Source organism: Esox lucius, chromosome 4, assembly GCF_011004845.1.
Source record: "Esox lucius isolate fEsoLuc1 chromosome 4, fEsoLuc1.pri, whole genome shotgun sequence".
Taxonomy (NCBI): domain Eukaryota; kingdom Metazoa; phylum Chordata; class Actinopteri; order Esociformes; family Esocidae; genus Esox; species Esox lucius.
This window is the reverse complement of record NC_047572.1, coordinates 9,362,044-9,383,758: the sequence shown is the minus strand read 5'-3', so window position 1 is coordinate 9,383,758 and position 21,715 is coordinate 9,362,044. Positions and strand designations below refer to the sequence as shown.

The 21,715-nt window shown below is 40.8% G+C and overlaps 1 protein-coding gene across 12 annotated transcripts in view; it reads left to right on the top strand.

Moving 5' to 3' along the window:
* prom1a (prominin 1a) overlaps positions 1-21,715 on the top strand; it is a 102,669-nt gene that overhangs the window by 36,798 nt on the left and 44,156 nt on the right. For all 12 annotated transcript variants that reach the window (XM_034291755.1, XM_034291754.1, XM_034291763.1 and 9 more), the window contains one exon: positions 57-262. In XM_034291755.1, coding sequence (XP_034147646.1) covers positions 57-262 — 206 coding nt within the window. The remainder of the gene's footprint in view (positions 1-56; positions 263-21,715) is intronic.

The following is a 21,715-nucleotide window of genomic DNA, read 5'->3' as shown; positions in this document are numbered from 1 at the left end:
TCTCCTCACTCCCGCTCTCTCTCCCCTCATCTCCCCAATCTCCCCCGTCCCTCCAGGCCATCTACTATGAGATCGGGTTCGTGGTGTGCGCCGTGCTGGGCCTGCTTTTTGCTGTCCTGATGCCCGCGGTCGGCCTCTTCTTCTGTCTGTGCCGTTGTTGCAACAACTGCGGCGGTGAGATGCACCAGCGGCAGCGGAAGAATGCCGACTGCCAACGGGGCCTGCTCACCACGTTGCTGTTCACCACCTCGCTCATCATCACGTGAGTCCGCATGTAAATGCTGCATTGTGTCGTCGCCGCTGGCGGCTCCTTGAAGCCGTTCCCCCCGACGTTGTGCCGGCCCGGGGGAGGATTAGTTCGGTTCTGTGCCCCCCCCCCCCCCGCCCCCCCCCCGTCCCCCCTGGTCTTGTTTTCAGAGGGCTTGTGTTTCTCGTCTGGATTATAATGCGGGAAGAACGCTGGGAAAATATGATGTTTAGAGTTTGTCTGGTCTTTCCTCGATTTAACACAATAAAAGCAGCCATTAATCACAGCATACATCAAGAGAGCCCCTGGCTGTCTTACTGGAAAGGCCAACTACTACATTTAGAATGGTGATTTATATCTTAAGCGAGGTAGAGCTTAGCATTTGACATAGGCCTACTTTACATACAAGGGCTTTTGACGACATTTTTGCTCTTCTCACTCTCATATTTTTTACTAACATTGTTTTATTTACCCAGTAAATCAATTAAGAACCAGTTCTCATTTACAAGGACAGCCTGATGAAAGGCGTAACGATTCCCAGACAGCACTTAGTTATACATTTATACAATCAAACACTATGCACAAGGGCATATTTTTTCAGCACGTTATTATGTAGGGGACAGAAATAGCCCCTGGCACTGCCATTGAGGAGGGAGGTTTCACCAGGCTTCAGTTCTCTTTTTCATGTTCTTGACTTTATAGCTTTTTTGGAGAGAGGGAGAGAGAGAGAAAGAGGGAGAGGGAGAGGGCAGCATTATTATAAATTCCAGAGTGGAATCCCAGAGAAACCCCACTGAGCTCTTCCTGAACCTCCCCAGCCACCGGGTGAAGACGCCACACTGATACTAATGAAGCATTTTCATTTGTCACAGGGTTGAGACGGCCTCCCGGGCCGAGGGGCAGGTAGTGCATTACTCATAGAGGAGCCATGCATGCACGTGTTGGGGAATGCACACACATATATAAACACACTGTATGCACCCCCCCCCCCCACACACACACACACACACGCAGTCTATACCTCAAAGAGTGCAAACGCTGACAGCTAGGGAGAATGGATGAGATGTGTTACAGCGAAGACGGGGCGTGGAATTTCCAAGGAGCATTCTGATTTGATTCAGTATTTGGAGTGGAGACTAAGGTGGGGTAAACTATTACGTTATTCCCAATAACTGCCAATTGACTGTGGATGCATATTTCTGGGTTTTGGCCTTGAATTCTTCCCCTGTTGCAACAGCACCGGTTGACCCAAGTAATTTGGGATTGTTGGTTGGTGCAGCAGTTTTCATTAAACATATCGTTTACAGCCCCTTGCAACCAATTCGGCCAACGGCGAATCAGCGATGTTCTACCTTCTTTTGTAACGTTTCTGACAATGCTAATGTAGTTCTGCAGTCAACACTCTGGTTGTTGCTGGGCAACTCCACAGCATGCAGCTACACAGTCAGACAGGAGAATGAGGGATAATACTCTAACAAAGATGGCAGTGAAGGCTGGTGACTTGAAGTGTGGGAAAGTAGACCACTAAAGGTCTGCCCTCTCAGTTTTGTAAGGTCCAGTTTGCAACGAAAGGCTTGACTCGTCATAAACTCTACAGCAGGTGTGGGACAGTGGGGATTTCTTTAAGACTGCAAGGGAAGTCTTAAAGTCCCCTATAATGTCCAAAAAAATTATGCTCAAATATGTACTATTGTGTAAACATTTTATTAACAAAAAATGTGTTAAAACACGTTCATCTCTAAAACTAGTTTGTTCAGAATCATGTCGGCTGACTCGATTTTCTTCTCATACAATCACGCAGCGTCACAGTGCATTTCCCTGTTGAAGCCGAGCTTCCATTGACATCAATGGGGCTGGTTAGAAGTTTTCAGTGCTCCGAAAGTAGACAGTGATTGGATAAATGCTGCGATTATGTCCCGCCCACGGACGCTTAGCGCTCTGGGGGTGAATGAGGAGTGGGCTGGCCCCCACTCCGGGCTTCCGCATGATGATTGGAGGATCTGATGGTCTGTCAAACTGCATCTCCTTTTGACTGACAGCGGTCTGTACTATAAGAAGTCACTGAAGCTATTTGGCGCTCAGTCCCATCGCAGATTTCTCAAGTGTATTCGAAAGACAAACTGCTGCAATATTTCTTGATATTTGTTTGGCGAAATTGCTAGCCGATTTGCATCATACATTTCACACAATTATAGGCTACACCACAATCCTTGTTTCAGTTTTACAAAGTTAATTTTTATTTTTTAGATAGTTTGTTCATTCATTCATTCATATACAGTAGTAGGCTAGGCTAGCGTCTTACGCGGGTGGCAGACTGTGCACGATGGCAGACAGTGCTAATATTGTCGACCTGATTTTAGCGAAGCCATTAATAAACAGAGTAAAAATATATTTGTAAAAAATACAATTGTTCTGTTACAAAATTAAATGTTATTGTCTGGGGTCCAAAAAACCCCAAAGACCCTGAGTGTCACTACAAATGAAGACCACCAGAGGGTTATAATATAGGCCGAAAATTTGCTTCTCCTCTTTGAAAGACCAGCAGCCGCCACTGGTGTGGGAGATTTGGAAGATATGCACATCTTATTTCTTCTGTTGGTCCTTTTTTTTATTTGACTGTTATTAAAATGATGGTTAAATTGGATGAAATAACAGTTGATTAAATAACCGTTATATATAATATTGTGGATGTTTGCTAGGGTGTTGTGGTTTCGGTTGGTTGATTAAATAACCGTCCGCTAGGGGCAGTTATGAACATATATATTATATTGTGGATGTTTGCTAGGGTGTTGTGGTTTCGGTTGGTTGGCGGGCGGGCGTTTCCACAGCTGCCTTTTAATCAGATGCCTAACCTTAACCTCCCTAAGAGGGAGGTTTGATAATGTATGCATTTTTTATTTCTCTTAGCCATTTGGGATCAGTAGGACCTGATGAGTATAATATCTAAGCATTGTCTTTGAACAGGAAATACTTTTAAAAAATAAAATAGGATGACATTGGGTTTATTTGACTACATAACACAATAAAGTCACCAATATGTAACAAAGTAGAAAACTGTTCATTTCAACTGTTTTCATCAAAACAGAACATGTACTAATTTGCAGTGTGAGTATGTGTGTGTGCACTAAGTGTGTGTGCATTTCAATGCCTGAACGTGTCAGCAAATAAGGGCACAACTGCTAATGACATATGCAGTCAAAGTGTTATGTACTGTACATCATAGTGTCTACTGCATTTGTCAGTACCAGAGAGGTATTCAAAGACCAATAAGTAATGCATGTTACATGCACCAGCACAGCAGAATGAAGAACATGGTGCAGGAAGCCTGAAGCATAGTGTCCTCATATGTGGATACAGGGTCTCAGGAGGTTAAGCCCAAGTTAACCTTAACTGTTACCTGTAAATGTTATTCGTAACAAGGCCTTTTCAATTTTGAATTGATTGCGTTAACAACATAATAGCCAAATGTTAAGTGGCAATGTAATAGCTAGTCCTTAAGAAGCAATAGCACTGGCATATGTTTATAGCGAACATTTCTGCACCAATTTATGGTCATTCTGAATGTAATTGTGGTTTAAAAAGTAGTTCTATATAAAGTAATTCCGGAGACGTACGTTTGGCTTAACAGCACTTGTCATAAGTTTACACTCAACGTAATTGAGAACCGATAAAGACCAATAGCAATGCTGATATATTCATACTGAATGTAATTGTGTTTTCCAAAATAGTAAAAAAAAAACGTATTGTGATGGTGCATTGCAGATAAAACACTGTGAAGTCCAGATGGTGGGTTATCTGTTGACCAGGCAACTTGATAGGATTGATATATTCATCTAACAGTCAGGGTCAACCTTGTCACCCCCTAAATGTAGCAGAGATGATTAATTTATATTTCAGTATTTTGTGTCAAAAGAATCTCTGGCTGTAAAATACATATTTATAAAATCTTGCTTTTGTATTGCAGATTTTTTGCTTTCATGCTGAAGAGATTTCTTTTAGGGGGGCTTTTGGAGGCAAAAGCTATTTGCCGAACTGTTAACAGTGGACTAGCTCAGACAGTTTAGAGCTAAACCAGGGGCTCTATCAATTGTTATTAAGAACTGCTGGAGAAAAGTATAGAAAGCAGGACAACACATAACTGCCCTAATATCATACTGCTCAATCAGGAACTAGGTGATAACTTGCTGATAGTATATTGCTTTTTGGCAGGAGGGCCACTAACCACAACCCTGTGTATGTCCTAGAGTAAAATGGAAACCAAGCTTATTTCATTTTCACCTTGGTTTTGACCTGTGGGTGCTGCTGAGGCAACTGTAGACCTTTATTCTAAAACAGTCCACTTCAGTATGTTACAGTATGTTTTCATGGCAAAGTATACGTATATTAAGTGTTATTGTTTTTATTTTTACATTTAGTAATTTCACAAACACTGCTATCCAGAGTGAGAGTTAGATTATATTTCATTATTTTCAAGATTTTTTTAGGCATTGCAGCATATGCTTATACTTTATGGGACAGGAAAGTGTTGAAAGACACCGATTCTTTTTGCTGAAAGAGTCAATTCAAACCCTTGCTGCAGCAGTACATTTGCATTCACTGCTGCAGCCTTTACAGTTGACATCCCTGGGCCACATGCTACATTGTTTAAATAATTTTACTGAAGAGGAAGAGCCTCTGTTGACAAACCACCATATTTTGAAAGCTTTAGCTACAGTGAGGTTTTAATTTTTTTTATCCGCTGCTGATTTTGTACGTTTGCCCACTGACAAAGAAATTATCAGTCTATAATTTTAATGGTAAGTTTATTTGAACAGTGAGAGACAGAATAACAACAATAAAATCCAGAAAAACACATGTCAAAAATCTTATAAATTGATTTGCATTTTAATGAGTGAAATAAGTATTTGATCCCCTCTCACTCAGAAGGATTTCTTGCTCCCAGGTGTCTTTTAAATGGAGTGCTCCTAATCTCAGCTTTTTACCTGTATAAAAGACTGTCCACAGAAGCAATCAATCAATTAGATTCATGTACCATCAAATCTTGGGTGAGAACCTCCTTCCCTCAGCCAGGGCATTGAAAATGGGTCATGGATGGGTATTCCAGCATGACAATGACCCAAAACATACGGCCAAGGCAACAAAGGAGGGGCTCAAGAAGCACGTTAAGGTCCTGGAGTGGCCTAGCTTTTCATTTTCTCCTTGGTTATGACCTGTGGGTGCTGCTGAGGCAACTGTAGATATTTATTCCAAAAAAGATATAACAGATTTGAAAGGACAATGAGCTCTACGAATGAGTGTAAACCCGAGTGTAAAACCGATCTGAAGAGATGGAGAGGTGCACTGACCAGTGTCGGGGGAAGGATGCTAGAGGATGAAGAGAATAAGACGGCTTGCCCTCGATGCACTCTCTCATCTATTTCATATTTGGAACACGCTTGAAATAGAGCAGCACAGTCAAGCCTTCACCATACATTCTTAATCGCAGCGTAAATGTTTGAATCATGTCATTTCCAGTAACTCTCCCCGCTGCCACATGACTAATGACTCCTGTTATGTAATTGGAAGTCATGCCACATGACTAATGACTCCTGTTGTGTAATTGGAAGTCATACCACATGACTACTCATGGGCTAGTATGGGACAAACAACAGCAAGCATGTCGGATGACTGCATTTCTTCTCTGAATGATGGAAAAACCATTGGGCTGCCATGTGTGTTGATTTATCAAAGGCATTTGATTCAGATGATCATGAATAGTTGCTAGTTAGACTATATAACATTGTTTTTAGTGAAAGAGGCAGTAAACAGTTTTTTAACAACTACTCATCTGACACAGTGTGTATATGCTAACCATCATAAGTCTAGTTTTCTTGATATAATTTAAGATGTGCCCCAGGGTTCTATTTTAGCCCCTGTTGTATTCTTAGTTTTTATGAATGAAGTGGGAAATGGGTGGCAAGCAGTAAAGCTCCATCTATATGCAGAGGATGCAGTTATACAGTGGGGAGAACAAGTATTTGATACACTGCTGATTTTGCAGGTTTTCCCAATTACAAAGCATGTAGGAGTCTGTAATTTTTATCATAGGTACTCTTCAACTGTGAGTGATGGAATCTAAAACAAAAATCCAGAAAATCACATTGTATGATTTGTAAGTAATTAATTAGCATTTTATTGCATGACATAAGTATTTGATACATCAGAAAAGCATAACTTAATATTTGGTACAGAAACCTTTGTTTGCAAATACAGAGATCATACGTTTCCTGTAGTTCTTGACCAGGTTTGCACACACTGCAGCAGGGATTTTGGCCCACTCCTCCATACAGACCTTCTCCAGATCTTTCAGGTTTCGGGGCTGTCAATGTGCAATACAGACTTTCATGTCTGGAGACTGGCTAGGCCACTCCAGGACCTTGAGATGCTACTTATGGGGCCACTCCTTAGTTGCCCTGGCTGTATGTTTCGGGTCATTGTCATGCTGGAAGACACAGCCACGACCCATCTTCAATGCTCTTACTGAGGGAAGGAGGTTGTTGGCCAAGATCTCGCGATACATGGCCCCATCCATCCTCCCCTCAATACAGTGTAGTCGTCCGGTCCCATTTGCAGAAAAGCATCCCCAAAGAATGATATTTCCACCTCCATGCTTCACGGTTGGGATGGTGTTCTTGGGGTTGTACTTCTTCCTCCAAACACGGCGAGTGGAAATTAAAACAAAAAGCTCTATTTTTGTCTCATCAGACCACATGACCTTCTCCCATTCCTCCTCTGGATCATCCAGATGGTCATTGGCAAACTTCAGACGGGCCTGGACATGCGCTGGCTTGAGCAGGGGGACATTGCGTGCGCTGCAGGATTTTAATCCATGACGGCGTAGTGTATTACTAATGGTTTTCTTTGAGACTGTGGTCCCAGCTCTCTTCAGGTCATTGACCAGGTCCTGCCGTGTATTTCTGGGCTGATCCCTCACCTTCCTTATGATCATTGCTGCCACACAAGGTGAGATCTTGCATGGAGCTCCAGACCAAGGGAGATTGACCATCATCTTAAACTTCTTCCATTTTCTAATAATTGTGCCAACAGTTGTTGCCTTCTCACCAAGCTGCTTGCCTATTGTCCTGCTGCCCATCCCAGCCTTGTGCAGGTCTACAATTTCATCCCTGATGTCCTTACACAGCTCTCAGGTCTTGGCCACTGTGAAGAGGTTGGAGTCTGTTTGATTGAGTGTGTGGATAGGTGCAGTTAATATAGGTAATGAGTGGAGAACAGGAGGGCTTCTTAAAGATAAACTAACAGGTCTGTGAGAGCCAGAGTTCTTACGTGTTGGTAGGTGATCAAATACTTATGTTATGCAATAAAATGCAAATTAATTTTAAAATAATTATACAATGTGATTTTCTGGATTTTTGTTTTAGATTCCGTCTCTCACAGTTGACGTGCACCTATGATAAAAATTACAGACTTCTACATGCTTTGTAAGTAGGAAAACCTGCAAAATCGGCAGTGTATCAAATAATTGTTCTCCCCACTGTATATGAATCTGCTCCTTCCCTGGATAAGGCTATTAAGGAGCTCCAGACTGCTTTAAAGTCATTACAGGCTTCTCTTTGTGGTCTCAAAATGTTCTTGAATATAAAAAACAAAACAGAAGAAATGCCTGATCTGAATGCTTATCCATTGAAAAAGTATCATCCTACAAGTATATGGTTGGATGACAAACTTTCCTTAAAACTTCACATAGACAACCTTGGGAAGAAATTGGGTTTGTATGTCCATAATAAGGCTTGTTTTCCACTTAGGGTTAGAAGGAAGCTTGTTCAAGCCACTTTTCTTTCTGTAATTTATTATGTGGACTTTCTGTATATACATGCAGCCTCTTCTATTTTGCAGAGACTGGACTTTGTTTATCATGCATCCTTACGCTTCGTTACAAATACCAAGTCACTCACCCACCATATACCAAATGGTTGGTTGGACCTTGCTAGATATGCGTAGGAAGTAAAAAATATGTGTTCATCTACAAAGCCCTTTTGGGTAAACTCCCTCTTTACCTATCAAGACTAATCTCTTTCAACACAAGCAGTTACCATACACAATCCTCTAGATGTTTGCCACTTAAAATCCTCAGGATATTTACAGCACTAGCTACAGACTGGATTCCGCTATTGTGCTCCAGAGACATGGAATAGCCTACAATTTGTGATACATATGAATATATTAGTACCATTAAATTAATTGAAAACTTTAAAGGAGTGTAAATGCTTTCTTTAGGCTGCATCATGTTGTTACAGTATGATGTTTTATTGTATGTCTTTTACCTGGATTACGTTTTGACTGTTGCCGCCTTCTTGGCTCCCTTGTAAAAGACACTCTGGGTCTCAAGGTTAAATAAAATATATATCAATACAATTTTATCTTAGTGGTTAAAGCATCAGACCAGTCAAAAGGTTTCTGAATTGAATCCCTGAGTTGTCAAGGTGAAAAAACCGAATTGCTCCTAGATGGTTGCTGAAAATGAGAACGTGTTCTAAGTCATACTTACCTGTTTAAAAACAAACTACAATTAAATTTTACATTAATAAATTACTAATATCAAATACACACAAACCCAATCATCATTGACAATGATGAACCAATGGACCAAGACTACTTACTAATGCAGGAATTGTAGTAGAAATACTAATATAAAACATGCTAGGCCTCATACTCTTTCTGGAAACATTTGTTTTGCCCTAAAAATATGCATAGTTTTGCTGTTTTCTGAGCATACATAGTGCTTGTCTTCAAATGGCCCCATGATGTAATCCGTCAGATCTATCCTATAACATTGTTTGATTTATACACTCACCTAAAGGATTATTAGGAACACCATACTAATACTGTGTTTGACCCCCTTTCGCCTTCAGAACTGCCTTAATTCTACGTGGCATTGATTCAACAAGGTGCTGAAAGCATTCTTTAGAAATGTTGGCCCATATTGATAGGATAGCATCTTGCAGTTGATGGAGATTTGTGGGATGCACATCCAGGGCATGAAGCTCCCGTTCCACCACATCCCAAAGATGCTCTATTGGGTTGAGATCTGGTGACTGTGGGGCCATTTCAGTACAGTGAACTCATTGTCATGTTCAAGAAACCAATTTGTACATAGTGGTCATAAAGGGATGGACATGGTCAGAAACAATGCTCAGGTAGGCCGTGGCATTTAAACGATGCCCAATTGGCACTAAGGGGCCTAAAGTGTGCCAAGAAAACATCCCCTACACCATTACACCACCACCAGCAGCCTGCACAGTGGTAACATGGATCCATGTTCTCATTTTGTTTACGCCAAATTCTGACTCTACCATCTGAATGTCTCAACAGAAATCGAGACTCATCAGACCAGGCAACATTCCTCCAGTCTTCAACTGTCCAATTTTGGTGAGCTTGTGCAAATTGTAGCCTCTTTTTCCTATTTGTAGTGGAGATGAGTGGGGTCCCAGTGGGGTCTTCTGCTGTTGTAGCCCATCCGCCTCAAGGTTGTGCGTGTTGTGGCTTCACAAATGCTTTGCTGCATACCTCGGTTGTAACGAGGGGTTATTTCAGGCAAAGTTGCTCTTCTATCAGCTTGAATCAGTCGGCCCATTCTCCTCTGACCTCTAGCATCAAAAAGGCATTTTTGCCCACAGGATTGCCGCATACTGGATGTTTTTCCCTCTTCACACCATTGCTTAAATCACCTTTCTTTCCCATTCTGACATTCAGTTTGGAGTTCAGGAGATTGTCTTGACCAGGACCACACCCCTAAATGCATTGAAGCAACTGCCATGTGATTGGTTGATTAGATAATTGCATTAATGAGAAATTGAACGGGTGTTCCTAATGATCCTTTAGGTGAGTGTACACTGCCTGTCTTTTTAAACGTCAGGTTACCCACTCAGTCTGATATGCTAGGTCGTCCTAGCATGCAGGTCAAATCCACCCACCAGCCCTGCCTCCACCTAAATGGTGCTATGTTCCTTTGTGGGGGGGGATCGGTACTATGTACCGTGCTCATTGCCTATGGGAATTGTTATTAATAATATTATGATGATGTCATTGGTAGTATCGTATAAACGATCATGTGATGTCAATGAGTTATCCCACAGGAGCAGAACCTAATGCCACAAAAGACATTGCATGTACATTGCTCTACACGAATTCTCCAAAAAATTGTTGAACTAATAGGTGATGTTTCCTGCCTGAACTACTGAACAAATGAAATTGTCCAAAAGTGCTAACTTTAGTATTTTCCGACGTTGTTGACTAACGTATTTTATTGATATCCCTTTCTAGAAACATTGACATAAGATACAGAAAATGGTGTAAGCATTTTAGTATTTATCCCGAAAATGTACTTTGTACGGGGTGCTAGATGTGTGTACTGATGATGAATAATTAACGAAGTGGCCCAATTAATGTGTGGAAACAACTTTTCATCACTGCAATGCTTTCTCCGGGTGCACATGTCACACCCCAGGGTGACTTGAGCAAACAGATGACTGCTTGCAAGTACACACATGCACACACACATGCATAGTTTTAAACTGCAGACACACAAGTGCATGTACGCGCTAGCACGTATGAACGAAAGCACAAGCCCACATATATGCGTGCGCGCACACACATACACAAACGAAAACTTTCACACATTTACGCACACTCACACAGCAGGGATTCATCATGCACATTTCTATTTTTAGTAGAGTCTTTGAATCAGTTCAGTTGTAGGATTTTTAAGGAATATTGTTTTGACCTATATACAGTATATGCACATATTATATTTCCTTTACATTAAATGGAATTGAATAATCATTGCAATTCTAATGAATCAGCTAAAAATAGCAATGCGCATAAGAATCCCTGCTGTGTGAGTGCGTAAATGTGTGAAAGTTTTCATTTGTGTATGTGTGTGCGCGCACGCATATATGTGGGCTTGTGCTTTCGTTCATTGCCTATGGCAATGTGTGAGACATGAGTGTGTCGCACTAATAACAGTAGGTTGAGCTGTAACAATAACAATGTAATACTACAGATATAAAGGATGTTATGAAGATGTAATCTAAAACGATACTTATAATAATAACTTTCTCAAAGGAATCAGTCCAGTTCCAGGATTTTAGGAAATAGTTATGGTTTATATTTGGCTCTATCATTTGTACCTATTTACAGCATACACACATAGTATAAATTACATAACATATCATAATTTTGACTGTAGTAGATCTGTTTTACTTAAAGGACCTATCTGTATTTGCTCCACAATACTTACTAGTATCCCTGTTCATGCCTCTGTGAAGCATCCCCATAACATGATGCTCCCACCACCATGATACACCATAGTGATGATATTAGCCAAATTATGAGTGGTCCCTTTGAAGTTTCTGATATTCATTTTCAATAAATCTAATTTCATAATTTAGAGAAAGTGAAGAGGGCTGAATACTTTGCAAAGACACTGTATCTAAGCATTTTGTTGTTCTTAGTTTTTTTTACCTGTTCACATAAGCACATACAAAAACATAGATCCATATAGTTCTAGAAAAACTCAAAATACCCTGATTGTGTAATGAATCTATGAAGTAATACACATAAGCTAAGATCTGGTGTTAGGGGATGTTTTAATGAATTTTACCCCTTTTGTAAGCAGAAAAGAGGTACTCTGAAACACCCAAAGTTGGTGTATGTTTTTAAGTGTTGTGAAAACAGTTTTGGGGGATTTCAGCGCATGTAAAAACACAAAAAGATGTCTTTTATACGGTCAAATGGTTAAAAAAAAAAAGATTTTATAGCCTGATGCCTATGAGGGAATTGAACCACCAACTACAGTTGCAGTACATTGGTACGTTAAATGCATTTCATAAGAAATGTACATGCAAAGCCACAAAATAAATGTGCTCTTGGACTCAGAAAACATCAAACATGAATGTAAGTAATTTATTGATTTATTTTTATAAAACTTACTATGTAACTGCTTTATGTTGTCAAAATAGATATTGTTTTGTACAACTGAAGACATAGAAAATTATTGGGAATACTCATTTGAGGTCTGGTTTTAGTTTCCTTGCACTTCCTTTATCACTTCGCTGTGCTTTTAGCTGATTGTTGGTCATTTTTAATTTTGGATGGGGAGGGGTTCACCAATGGAAAAGTTGTATAATACAAAGAAATAAACCTGGAGGAACATCTCACAACTAATTAGCTCAATTGGAAACAAATCTGTAACATGATAGGGTATAAAAAAAGCATCTCATAGAGGATGAGTCTTTCAGAAGTAAAGATTGCAAGGGGTTCACCACTCTGAAACACTGAGCAAGCAAATAGTGCAACAATTTTAAAATAAAGTTTGTCAATGTAAAATTGCAACTGAGGTTACGGTGCATAATATCATTAAAATATTCAGAGAATCTGGAGAAATCTCTGTATGGAAGGGACAAGGCCGAAAACCAATATTGGATGGCTGTGACTTTAGGGCCCTCAGGCAGCACTGCATTAAAAACATTCTGTGGAAGCACTTCCGAAAACCGTGGTCTATGAAAACAGTATGTTGCTGTATCCTCAAATGCAAGTTAAAATTCTACCATGCAAAGAAGAACTATTTCTAAACAAGATCCAGAAACACTGTCGCCTTCTCTGGGCCTGAGTTCATTTAAGATGGACTGCTGCAAAGTGGAAAACTATCCTGTGGTCAGACAAATCAAAATTTGAAATTATTTGTGGGAATCAAGGATGCCGTGTCCTCCTGGGCAAAAGAGGAGAGGGACCATGTGGCTTGTTCAGTGCACAGTTCAAAAGCCAAGATCAGTGATGGTATGGAGGTGCATTCGTGCACATGGCATGGGTGACTTGCACATCTCTGAAGGGCTCATAAATGCTGAATAATATATTCAGGTTTGGAGCAAAAAAATGCTGCCAACCAGATAATGTATTTTTCAGGGAAGGCCTTGCTTGTTTTTACTTTTCTTCCAGTTCCTGGTTAAGTGGTGTCAGAACATCTGAAAACTATGGATTTCAATACTCAAAATGTATGAGGTTTATGAGCAAATTCTTCCAATTTTTGTTGTTGATGGCAGTTCAGTTGCCACTAGTTTGGTGTTCTAAAGGCATTTTGTTTGCATTGCTGTTGCAAGTTATTGGCCGAATGTCCATCTATGTCCAACATTCCAAAGATGCTAGCTGCTAAATTGGGATTTGTCTGAGAAAAAGCCCAAACATGGGAACTACTGCTGGTCTTATCCTACCCTCCCGATTCAGTCTTGACAGATTCTGTTGGTTCCCACAAGAGATAAAGCAGCTGTGCATGTATCTGGTACACTCTGACAAACGCTAACTCTCCCTACATTCTTGTCAGATGATTATAACCCTCCACTGGCACCTCTCAAAGCCAACAGGGAGATTCTACTATACCGCACCACGGCAACAGAGCTCCCCCAAAGCTGTTGCCAAGGCACTAAACTCCCACTGTCAGGCCTTGTTGTCATGGGGGACCAATATGAAAGTGGCACCACCGTACTTTAACTTGGAGATACAAACATCTGCTTTAACATGATACAGTACCCAAACAGATTTGCTCCAGAGAGGTCTTCACAGGAGACTAAGGATACTGATAGTATGATCATGATTACAGTACCAACATTATCTGTTAAACATTTTCAACTTTCTCAATTTGAAAGTTCTGAAAAAAATTAAGAGACCACTGCACCTTTTTCTTTCCTTTCCAAAAAAGTTGAAAAGGAAGGTTTTGAGTGAGGAACAAAAGGTTTAAAATTAAGAGACCACTGCAAATTGAAAGCTTCTGTTCCTCACTCAAAACCTTCCTTTTTGTATTTGCTCTCTGTGTTCTGCAACCAAGACTTCCACAGTAGCTCTTGAAGTAGCTGTCTTTTTGTAAGGTGGCTTTTGTTGTTCATGAAATAGCACCATTTTCTGTGGTAGATGAAGATATCTTTCATTCATTTTTGTTACTTGTTATCTTCGGGGTCAGATAGCTGCTCAGCTTCTGCCACATGAAAAGAGTTGACTTTGGTGTGTATTAACAGTGATTCCGTTCAGCTGTTTTTGTGGCCGCTGCGAACGCTCAAGTCGTTGAGACTGGTGAATGCAATAGCATCAGAATGTTATCCACAAATACGGTTGCACAGACCCACATGTGAAACATCCATGCACACACACACACAAACAAACAGTGCCAGGACTATGCAAAGCTGAATAGGTTATGCACATAAATGATGAAATACATACATCGCAGCCCCAATGCACATTCTCAAACAAGTGAATGCACATAACACCTTTGTGTGTGGCTCTGGCTGGTAAGATGACACTGCGACAGTTAGCAGACAACTTACGTGCTGCTGGCCTGTTTTGGATGTTTTCATCCCGATCCTTACATTTCTTTTTAACGTGTCTGCCTTTATTTCCTGTGACCGAGATTAACCCTGGTAAATCAAAATGGTGAACACTCTCCTCATTGCGGGCGGTTTGTATTCGGCCTGAGGAGTTTCCGCTTTCCCCATGCTACGCCCTCATCCCAGAGACCTACAACAGCTCTACATGGCTCAAGACAATCAGGCAGAGTGACGTTCTAATGAGCATGATGATAAACAGCGGTCATAGTCGACCTAAGTACCAAGTAGTGTCACAGCAGAGCCCTAAAAATCTATCAAATGTATTATATAAAGCCCTTTTTCAGACGTAATCACAGTTTTTATACAGATACCCAGCCTTGCTCCAGAGAGCAAGCAGCAAGATGCACAGTGACTAGGAAAAACTCCTCACAGTAGGGTCGTGGCCTAGGAAGAAACCTAGAGTGGAGACTGAGGGGTGCCCAGTCCTCTTACTTCGACAAAAAACATACGGCACACACACACTTATCACATTAGAAGCAGCCAATGTTTATTACCTATGAGATACACCTGACTACAGTATATTTCATTTTTCTGAAGATGGGTGGGGGTTTTACTGACATTAGGTCAACCCCCAACCTCCCTTGGGGGGTGCCAGGACAGAGATGAGTTGTGACGGGGCTGAGAGGGGGCTGTCCACACGTAGGGGGGAGTCCGCCTAGAGAATGAAGACCTCAGGTACGGGTGCAGTGTTGGAGTATAGATTAAAGGTGGGAAGGGGTGGTTCCCCTCGCTGCTCAGAATATAGGCTTGGTAGTTTTGTAGTAGATTGGAGCATCCATAAACTGAATGAGCCTTATCCCTGCACGCTGACCGGTTACTATACCTGTATGCCCAGAAAATAGACACATTTTTTTATTTATACAATTTTGCATTTATTCCTTGTCCCGTGTCACTTTGTACATATTCCTTTGGTCATAATTTTTTATTTTATTTTTATTTTACTTCAATGAGCGTTTCTCCGTAAGGAATTTCACTGTTAGTTGACACTTGTTAATAATGCATTTATTTCATTGGAAGGCCAATAGATCACGCACAGTGACATCAGCTCTTCGCTTGACTGGTGCCATTATTGTCCAGTGGTATCTTGGAAGCACCACTCACTGGAGAGTTCAAACCTTGTACCCTAAGGTGTGTGTATGTGTGCGTGTGTGACTGTGTGTGTTTTCTCAGAGGGCTAACCGTTCTCCCTTATGAAAAGAGACATTTCAACCCAAAAGCATGCACCGTACTGTATCTTGTCAGAACACTGAATGTTACTGCACAGCACGTTAATGTTAGTACACCATATAATGAACCCATCTATCCCAACAGTAGCTACATGCCGGTATGTATCGAGGTTATAATGCTTAACAATTGTTCACGTGATTCAGTGCACTCATAAAGGGGCAGTGCCTGTGTAATGTCTTCACTTGACACACAGTTCCCAACCATAATATGCGCACAGCGTCCTGACCTTAAAAACACAGTACAATCTAGTATATTTTTAGGAACTGACCCCGTTATTTCATTTCAATTTCACAAAAAAAAAAATTTTGACGAGTCACCTTTGCTCATGTCCTGTCTGACGCTAAACGATAGAGAAGATACGCATGATCGAGGTAGCAGCTGTTAATGTGTGTCAGTACAAAATGAGCCTTGTTAAAGCGGGGATAATAACCCAATGACTGAGTCAATGCTCAGGCAACCCTGTGTCCTCTGATAAGCTTCTTTCCACCAATGATACCGGGACATTATCAGGTGATGATGGGTTGCTTATGACAAGTCTACCAAGTTGTGCGTCATGTGTTACAGTTTTTAACGATCGCTAACACATTAAATCTGGTTAGATGAACAATATACCCTAAACCACTCTGCAAAGTTTCTTGAGGAATATCATTTACCCCAACCCTTAAGCACTATTCACCTTTTTTTCACCCTAATATGCTAACCCTACACACTACTCCCTTTGTAACGCACAATTGTCACCATTTTGTCATGTAGAAAACACTGCCATCCAATAACCAAACTTAAAACTTAAATTGCAGTTCTAACAATCTCAACAAATTGTCAAATGTGTTAACAACTAAAAAGTGTAATTAGTCAATAAGCAAGAATAAAAACTGCCAGGGTTAAGTTCACCTTCAACAATGATGGCAATGGATGACAACATCAGAGGGAGAGGTAGAGGAGAATGTGAGGTGGCCGAGGGAGAGTAGGAACAAATATCTCTAATGACATTCGTGACACTGTTCTTGCACATGATACTGGGTTAAGGGTACATCCAAAGCTGAGCCATTTGGGTTAAGGGTACATCCAAAGATGAGCCATTTGGGTTAAGGGTACATCCAAAGCTGAGCCATTTGGGTTAAGGGTACATCCAAAGCTGAGCCATTTGGGTTAAGGGTACATCCAAACCTGAGCCATTTCACTGTAGCATCAAATATTCCCACTTACAGAAATTAAAATAGGTAACTTCCTGTAAACATATCTGTCTATTGTGCTGATTAACCTGTTTTCTAAACTCTGAACAGTATGCACCAGCCCAAGCAGGGCCGTACAGTTAAATAGTATACCTTGTATTTATATTCAATGTAATGTTTCTAAATCACCTTTAGTTCTATTTGTAAAAGTGAGAGGCACCAGTTGATGATGGTAGACCAAACATGATTTCTGAGGCCCAGGAACTAGTATTGTGAACATTGTCAAAACAATGTTATATGTCTATCCATGATTATATTAATGTGCTGTGAAAAACTGTAACGGAACAATATTTAATAATGGGTTTCATTAAGTAATCACCCCTGTGAGGAAAATGACAATGCTGCTTCCTGTATTTTAACTCTCACACACACTTATACTCCATCAAACAGCTACTTTCGAGGTAGAGGTCTAATGCTGGCTACTCGCTGGTTGGTATTTTGAACCAGGATGAGGTCCTTTATGACACAGGCAGGCTCAATAGGTTGTTCTTGTCTGGCCAGGTTCAGTGAAAAAGTCATTTTGTAATGCTAACATATCACAAAATAATGCATTTAATCAAGTCAATTATTTACGGGTCATGACGACTATAATTTGATTAATTCTAAAGTAATATTCTCAAAAGTAATAGATTAATGGTAAAATGACAGTTGAAACAATTATCTGTGTATATTTTGTGGGTGTATGTGAAAGAGAAAGAGAGAGAGAGAAAGAAAGAAAGAAAGAAAGAAAGAAAGAAGAGGACTGGGAAAGCACTGTCCTGTCCTAGCACAACACAGTCTGAATACAGGCCATTGTTAGCCCAAGCAAAGCCATTGAGCCACTAGACCGTGTAACACTGCCCAGAGTATCGACCTATATTATCTCCTATAGGCTAATACTTTGAGATAGACAGTCTTCACAGTTACCATAACTTGTTTCACGAGTCACAACACATTGACTCTCTTTCTTTAGTAGACGCCAAATCTGTTAATGCGTGGTTACAACTACCGAGTTTACAGGACTAGCTAATTCATAGCTAACGTCCTCATTGTTTTTCTTGGATCTGAACCCGATCATTTGTTTGGTTGACTGGTTTAATGGGGTAGCCCACTCTGCAGTCTGCAGCCGGTCTCTGCCCCGGTGAGAGCTACTGTTTCAGAACAGAATCTAGTCACTCGATCAGTGTCCATTCTCTTCTAAACTCACAGAACGGGAGTTGGAAATTCACTTGCATCCAATCTTCAAAGGCCCTTTGTTGATCGGTAGGGATTTTGCTGACCTTGCTGTACAACCCTGACAGAGACTGAGAGAGACAGAGGTAGAGAGAGAGTGAGTCACAATGGAAGAATGAATGGGAGAGACAGAAAAGAGAGAGAACATAATGAGGGGGAGAACAAGCGAGATAGGGAGAGGGAGTTGAACAAAAGGCCTTTGTCATCTGTTAGCCATTTTGATACTCACTTAATCCACATGCCTCCATGCCTACTACTTAAAACGGCCTACGTATTAGACATTGTCATGATGTTACTGTCTCCATGCCTACTACTAAAAACGACCTACGTATTAGACATTGTCATGATGTTACAGCCTCCATGGCTACTACTTAAAACGGCCTACGTATTAGACATTGTCATGATGTTACAGCCTCCATGCCTACAACTAAAAACGGCCTACGTATTAGACATTGTCATGATGTTACAGCCTCCATGCCTACTACTTAATACGGCCTACGTATTAGACATTGTCATGATGTTACAGCCTCCATGCCTACTACTTAAAACGGCCTACGTATTAGACATTGTCATGATGTTACAGCCTCCATGCCTACAACTAAAAATGGCCTACGTATTAGACATTGTCATGATGTTACTGTCTCCATGCCTACTACTTAATACGGCCTACGTATTAGTCATTGTCATGATGTTACAGCCTCCATGCCTACTACTTAAAACGGCCTACGTATTAGTCATTGTCATGATGTTACAGTCTCCATGCCTACTACTTAAAACGGCCTACGTATTAGACATTGTCATGATGTTACTGTCTCCATGCCTACTACTTAATACGGCCTACGTATTAGTCATTGTCATGATGTTACAGCCTCCATGCCTACTACTCAAAACGGCCTACGTATTAGTCATTGTCATGATGTTACAGTCTCCATGCCTACTACTTAAAACGGCCTACGTATTAGACATTGTCATGATGTTACAGCCTCCATGCCTACTACTTAAAACGGCCTACGTATTAGACATTGTCATGATGTTACAGCCTCCATGCCTACTACTTAAAACGGCCTACGTATTAGTCATTGTCATGATGTTACAGTCTCCATGCCTACTACTTAAAACGGCCTACGTATTAGTCATTGTCATGATGTTACAGCCTCCATGCCTACTACTAAAAACGACCTACGTATTAGACATTGTCATGATGTTACAGCCTCCATGCCTACTACTTAAAACGGCCTACGTATTAGACATTGTCATGATGTTACAGCCTACATGCCTACTACTAAAAACGACCTACGTATTAGACATTGTCATGATGTTACAGCCTCCATGCCTACTACTTAAAACGGCCTACGTATTAGTCATTGTCATGATGTTACAGCCTCCATGCCTACTACTTAAAACGGCCTACGTATTAGACATTGTCTCGATGTTACAGCCTCCATGCCTACTACATAAAACGGCCTACGTATTAGACATTGTCATTATGTTACTGTCTCCATGCCTACTACATAAAACGGCCTACGTATTAGACATTGTCATGATGTTACAGCCTCCATGCCTACTACTTAAAACGGCCTACGTATTAGACATTGTCATGATGTTACAGCCTCCATGCCTACTACATAAAAACAGCCTACGTATTAGACATTGTCATGATGTTACAGTCTCCATGCCTACAACTAAAAACGGCCTACGTATTAGACATTGTCATGATGTTACAGCCTCCATGCCTACTACTTAAAACGGCCTACGTATTAGACATTGTCATGATGTTACAGCCTCCATGCCTACTACTAAAAACGACCTACGTATTAGATATTGTCATGATGTTACAGCCTCCATGCCTACTACTTAAAACGACCTACGTATTAGTCATTGTCATGATGTTACAGCCTCCATGCCTACTACTTTAAAACGGCCTACGTATTAGACATTGTCATGATGTTACAGCCTCCATGCTACTACTTAATACGGCCTACGTATTAGACATTGTCATGATGTTACAGCCTCCATGCCTACTACTTAAAACGGCCTACGTATTAGTCATTGTCATGATGTTACAGTCTCCATGCCTACTACTTAAACGGCCTACGTATTAGACATTGTCATGATGTTACAGCCTCCATGCCTACTACTTAAAACGGCCTACGTATTAGTCATTGTCATGATGTTACAGTCTCCATGCCTACTACTTAAAACGGCCTACGTATTAGACATTGTCATGATGTTACAGCCTCCATGCCTACTACTAAAAACGACCTACGTATTAGACATTGTCATGATGTTACAGCCTCCATGCCTACTACTTAAAACGGCCTACGTATTAGTCATTGTCATGATGTTACAGCCTCCATGCCTACTACTTAAAACGGCCTACGTATTAGACATTGTCTCGATGTTACAGCCTCCATGCCTACTACATAAAACGGCCTACGTATTAGACATTGTCATTATGTTACTGTCTCCATGCCTACTACATAAAACGGCCCTACGTATTAGACATTGTCATGATGTTACAGCCTCCATGCCTACTACTTAAAACGGCCTACGTATTAGACATTGTCATGATGTTACAGCCTCCATGCCTACTACATAAAACGGCCTACGTATTAGACATTGTCATGATGTTACAGTCTCCATGCCTACAACTTAAAAACGGCCTACGTATTAGACATTGTCATGATGTTACAGCCTCCATGCCTACTACTTAAAACGGCCTACGTATTAGACATTGTCATGATGTTACAGCCTCCATGCCTACTACTAAAAACGACCTACGTATTAGATATTGTCATGATGTTACAGCCTCCATGCCTACTACTTAAAACGACCTACGTATTAGTCATTGTCATGATGTTACAGCCTCCATGCCTACTACTTAAAACGGCCTACGTATTAGACATTGTCATGATGTTACAGCCTCCATGCCTACTACTAATACGGCCTACGTATTAGACATTGTCATGATGTTACAGCCTCCATGCCTACTACTAAAAACGACCTACGTATTAGACATTGTCATGATGTTACTGTCCTCCATGCCTACTACTTAAAACGGCCTACGTATTAGTCATTGTCATGATGTTACAGCCTCCATACCTACTACTCAAAACGGCCTACGTATTAGTCATTGTCATGATGTTACAGTCTCCATGCCTACTACTTAAAACGGCCTACGTATTAGACATTGTCATGATGTTACAGCCTCCATGCCTACTACTTAAAACGGCCTAAGTATTAGACATTGTCATGATGTTACAGCCTCCATGCCTACTACTTAAAACGGCCTACGTATTAGACATTGTCATGATGTTACAGCCTCCATGCCTACTACTTAAAACGGCCTACGTATTAGTCATTGTCAT